We start from the raw sequence: 4,381 nt of genomic DNA, 5'->3' as shown, positions 1-4,381 counted from the left end.
TGAATCAAACGTATAAGTGTATGACTTGAACGTATAAACGAATGTATGTATCAATGTATAATCATGTATAAACAATGTATATTTCACATAAAAGATCAATTTTATTACGATCAAAGTGTCGGATTTACAATGATTCGAAACGAATTACGATTACAAAGAAACAAGTTTTCGAAAATAGAATTACAATCTCTTTCTAAAACGGAATTATGCGAAAAGCGAGGCGTTACAGTAAAGTTGTAGCCAGAAACATTGAAGTTCATCAACCGTTCCTGGTGAACCAGTATCATAATAATCATCTACAAAGTTGACTTCTTGATATGCAGAAGTAGTACTGCTGCTAGGTAAGAAGGTATTATCATATGAAGTCAAGCAAGACTCAAAATTGCTGTTAACATGATTAGCAGGATGTTGTATCATCTCGACACTATCATCATTTTGCTCGGTTGTTTTCGGAGTCATGTCGTATTGATGGATTGCACCTTGATATGCAGAAGTAGTACTGTTGCTAGGTAAGAAGGTATTATCATATGAAGTCAAGCAAGACTCAAAATTGTTGTTAACATGATTAGCGGTATGTTGAATCATCTCAACACTGTCATCATTTTGCTCGGTTGTTTCCGGAGTCATGTCGTATTGATGGTTTGCACCTTGATATGCAGAAGTAGTACTGCTGCTAGGTAAGAAGGTATTATCATATGAAGTCAAGCAAGACTCAAAATTACTGTTAACATGATTAGCATGATGTTGTATCATCTCGACACTATCATCATTTTGCTCGGTTGTTTTTAGAGTCATGTCGTATTGATGGTTTGCACCTTGATATACAGAAGTAGTACTGTTGCTAGGTAAGAAGGTATTATCATATAAAGTCAAGCAAGACTCAAAATTGCTGTTAACATGATTAGCAGGAGGTTGTATCATCTCAAGACTATCATCATTTTGCTCGGTTGTTTTCGGAGTCATGTCGTATTGATGGTTTGCACCTTGATATGCAGAAGTAGTACTGCTGCTAGGTAAGAAGGTATTATCATATGAAGTCAAGCAAGACTCAAAATTGTTGTTAACATGATTAGTAGGATGTTGTATCATCTCGACACTATCATCATTTTGCTCGGTTGTTTTCGGAGTCATGTCATATTGATGGTTTGCACCTTGATATGCAGAAGTAGTACTGCTGCTAGGTAAGAAGGTATTATCATATGAAGTCAAGCAAGACTCAAAATTGTTGTTAACATGATTAGTAGGATGTTGTATCAGCTCGACACTATCATCATTTTGCTCGGTTGTTTTCGGAGTCATGTCGTATTGATGGTTTGCACGTTTCTTGAGATAAGCATGCCAATGGTTTTTTACGTCATTATCGGTCCTTCCAGGAAGTCTTGATGCAATTTCAGACCACCTAGTAATTGCATTTGAATGTAAATTGCATCAATATTGTGTAACTATATATATGGAGTAAAGTTCCGTACAAATAACTTTGACGTACTAAACGTACGAATAGCATGAAAAAGGCAAAAAAAAAAAAAAAAACGTGGTGGTATTTTCATAATTATTTGCTCGTAGGGTAATTATCTAAATTACTCTACAAATGATCTTGTAGAGTAATTTTGTAAAATGTTCTTGTAGAGTAATTTTGATCAAAAAAACTACACATCACCAAAACAACCTACCCCCCCCCCCCCTCCCAAACTAAATGCTAAAAACTAAACCATAAAGCAAATGCTAAAATTTTTTTTACAAAATTACTCTACAAGAATATTTTACAAAATGACTCTACAAGATCAAAATTACTCTAGAGGATCATTTTACAAAATTACTCTAAAGGATAATTTGTAGAGTAATTTTGAATTGTATGTTGTTTGATAAACTTGCAGAGTAATTTTGATTCACTTGTAGAATAATTTTGATACACTTGTAGAATAATTTTGATAATTACCCTACAAGATAAAAGTTACTCTACAAGATCAAAATTACTCTACAAGATCAAAATTACTCTACATGATCATTTGTAGAGTAATTTTGATAAGTACTAATAATTACAAAAACGCCACCATGTTTTTTTAGCAAAACCTTCAGTTCGTACGTTTTGTACCTTAAAGTTATTTCTATTTGATATGTTGTCTATATATATGATACAATTTACATGCAAATGCAATTACTAGGTGATCAGATCAACCTATGTACATTTGATCATCCTTTCTATTGATCATCCTTTCTAAAAACAACCTATATTTTTTGCACACGTACCTATTGCCGAGAACCGAATGAGATTGGAGTATGATCTCTTCTTCTTCCTTAGAAAAACTTCCTTTCTTTACGTGAGGTTTCAGATAATTCATCCATCGGAGTCTACAACTCTTCCCACTTCTCGCCAAACCTACAATCAAAAGAAAAACAATCACATCATAAGATTGAACACTATGGTATTTGCGAACTGGGTGAACAAATCATGACCATTGATTTACACACGTGTTGGCTAGGATTTCATCATCAAATACACTAGTGTATATCATCATCAAATCCTGGCCATTGATTTACACACGTGTATGGCCAGGATTAGTTCACTCAGTTCGCAAATACAATAATATATATAGGGTTTTGTTATCCTTACCAGCAAATCTTGGCATCTGGGACCAGTTCCAAATGCCATATCTATTGATATAAGAAATCAACAACTGATCTTCTTCATGACTCCATAAACCTTTCTTTAACTCACCAGTGTTCATTTCACTACTTGATGCCATGATCTTAGTATATACTAATGTGATCAGATCAGTGGCATGTATGGTCGATGAAAGAGTGATTGGTATACACATGCAGGTGCTTTGAAACTATAAATAGTCAAGGTACGATGCCTATAACAATGGTCGGTCAACGTGTTCCTACGAAATATTCTTTTGATGTCAACTAGAAACTATTTTTTATCTAATTTCTATTAAAATAATATTAGTCCAAAATAACATGTGTGTATTTTAGTAGTTTCCATATATTACTTTATGTACATTTTTAAATAGGATTGTGGTTAGTGGTTACTGTTCACCATATATTCTTTGCTTAAATTTTCTCCTAATCATTGATTGGGTTGTTGTACCCTCTGCCTATTTAGGCTACACGGTATGGGGGTTGGCCCCGGCTTGTCGCGGGTCGGCGACGGTCCAAACACCGTGCCGCCCCCTACCGTCTCCGTCCTAATCGTCCGTGTTTAGACGTTGGCGACGATGCAAAAACTGTGGGTCCCCTCTATTTTTTGACCGTTAGTAAATTAAAAAAAAAACAAAAATGCCAAAATGGGGAAAATGCCAAACGGTCAAATTTTTAAAAAATATAAATATTACTTCCATTTTCACAATCAAACACCAAATTAACCTCAACAATTCACCTCTTTCTCATATAATTTTTACACTCCTTCCACTATTCTCTCAACCTTCTTCCACATAATTTTCATGGATCCGTTCAACAACCCGGAGAACCCGAACACTTCGAACAACCCGAATACTCCCAACAATCCGACCCAACCAAATGTTTTTTCGGTTCCGGGATATTATCCAACGCTAGAACCGAACCAATTCTCCCAATATTCATCTAACGCGTTTGCTTCATTCCAACAATCGCCAAACCAATTCACTCAAATCTCCCAAAATCAAGCTCTTCAACAAATGATGATGCGGGGTGCTTGGAACTTCCCACCCGTTCAACCTCAACCGATCCCCACACCCCCCGTTCAACCTCAACCGATCCCCACACCCCCCGTTCAACGTCAACCGATCTCGACCCAATCCGAACCCGAAGACGATGTGGAGATTGTGCCCGAAACCCAACCGCCTAAATGGAAAGGAAAACGAAACAAAGGCAAACAAGTAGTGGGTGATCAAACGTCGAAACCGAAGGCGATTAAGTGGACCCCAATCGAAGAAGAAGCCTTAGCCAAGGCTTTCATTGGCACTTCCGACAACCCGGTAAAAGGTTCGTACTTTTTTAAAGTTTACATCTTTTTAAAGTTTACATCTTTTTTAAAGTTTACATTTTTTAAAGTTTAAATTTTTAAAGTTTAAATTTTTAAAATTTTATTTTTTTTTTCTTAACAGTAGGTTTATATTTTAGTTTTAAAGTTTATTTTTTGTTTAAGTTTATTAGTTTTTAAGTTTAGTTTTTTTATTAGGTTTAACAGTTTTAAATTTTTTATTTTTTTTCTTAACAGTAAGTTTTTTTTTTTAATTTTGTTTGTTTTAAAGTTTGTTTTGTTTTTTTAATTTTCTTTGTTTGTTTTTTTATAGGTAATAACCAACCGGGTGACGGGTTTTGGTCCAAGGTATTGGCCAAGTTTCTCGCCATGATGGACCAAGGCCCGTATAGAGATATCGACTCGGTTTCCTCGAAGTGG

The 4,381-nt window shown here is 35.2% G+C and overlaps 1 protein-coding gene across 1 annotated transcript; it reads right to left on the bottom strand.

Moving 5' to 3' along the window:
• Positions 1–204: 204 nt before the first annotated feature.
• Positions 205–2,744, bottom strand: LOC110900914 (transcription factor MYB74). Its single transcript, XM_022147770.1, has 3 exons — positions 2,612–2,744; positions 2,248–2,377; positions 205–1,399 (listed from the first exon to the last, which is right to left on the bottom strand). The coding sequence occupies exons 1-3, from the start codon at positions 2,742–2,744 to the stop codon at positions 205–207; spliced, it is 1,458 nt and encodes a 485-aa protein (XP_022003462.1).
• Between the last annotated feature and the right edge of the window lie 1,637 nt (positions 2,745–4,381).

Source organism: Helianthus annuus, chromosome 13, assembly GCF_002127325.2.
Source record: "Helianthus annuus cultivar XRQ/B chromosome 13, HanXRQr2.0-SUNRISE, whole genome shotgun sequence".
NCBI lineage: Eukaryota > Viridiplantae > Streptophyta > Magnoliopsida > Asterales > Asteraceae > Helianthus > Helianthus annuus.
The sequence above is the reverse complement of the archived record's forward strand: the minus strand, read 5'-3'. Positions and strand labels throughout refer to the sequence as shown.

What these genes read in the sequence shown, in the direction of transcription:
- LOC110900914 (XM_022147770.1), bottom strand. Translation starts at nt 2,744, where the DNA reads ATGGCATCAAGTAGTGAAATGAACACTGGTGAGTTAAAGAAAGGTTTA. An exon ending in CCAGATGCCAAGATTTGCTG is followed by an intron (nt 2,378 to 2,611) that starts GTAAGGATAACA and finishes TTTTGATTGTAG; the next exon opens with GTTTGGCGAGAAGTGGGAAG. An exon ending in CATTCGGTTCTCGGCAATAG is followed by an intron (nt 1,400 to 2,247) that starts GTACGTGTGCAA and finishes TGCAATTACTAG; the next exon opens with GTGGTCTGAAATTGCATCAA.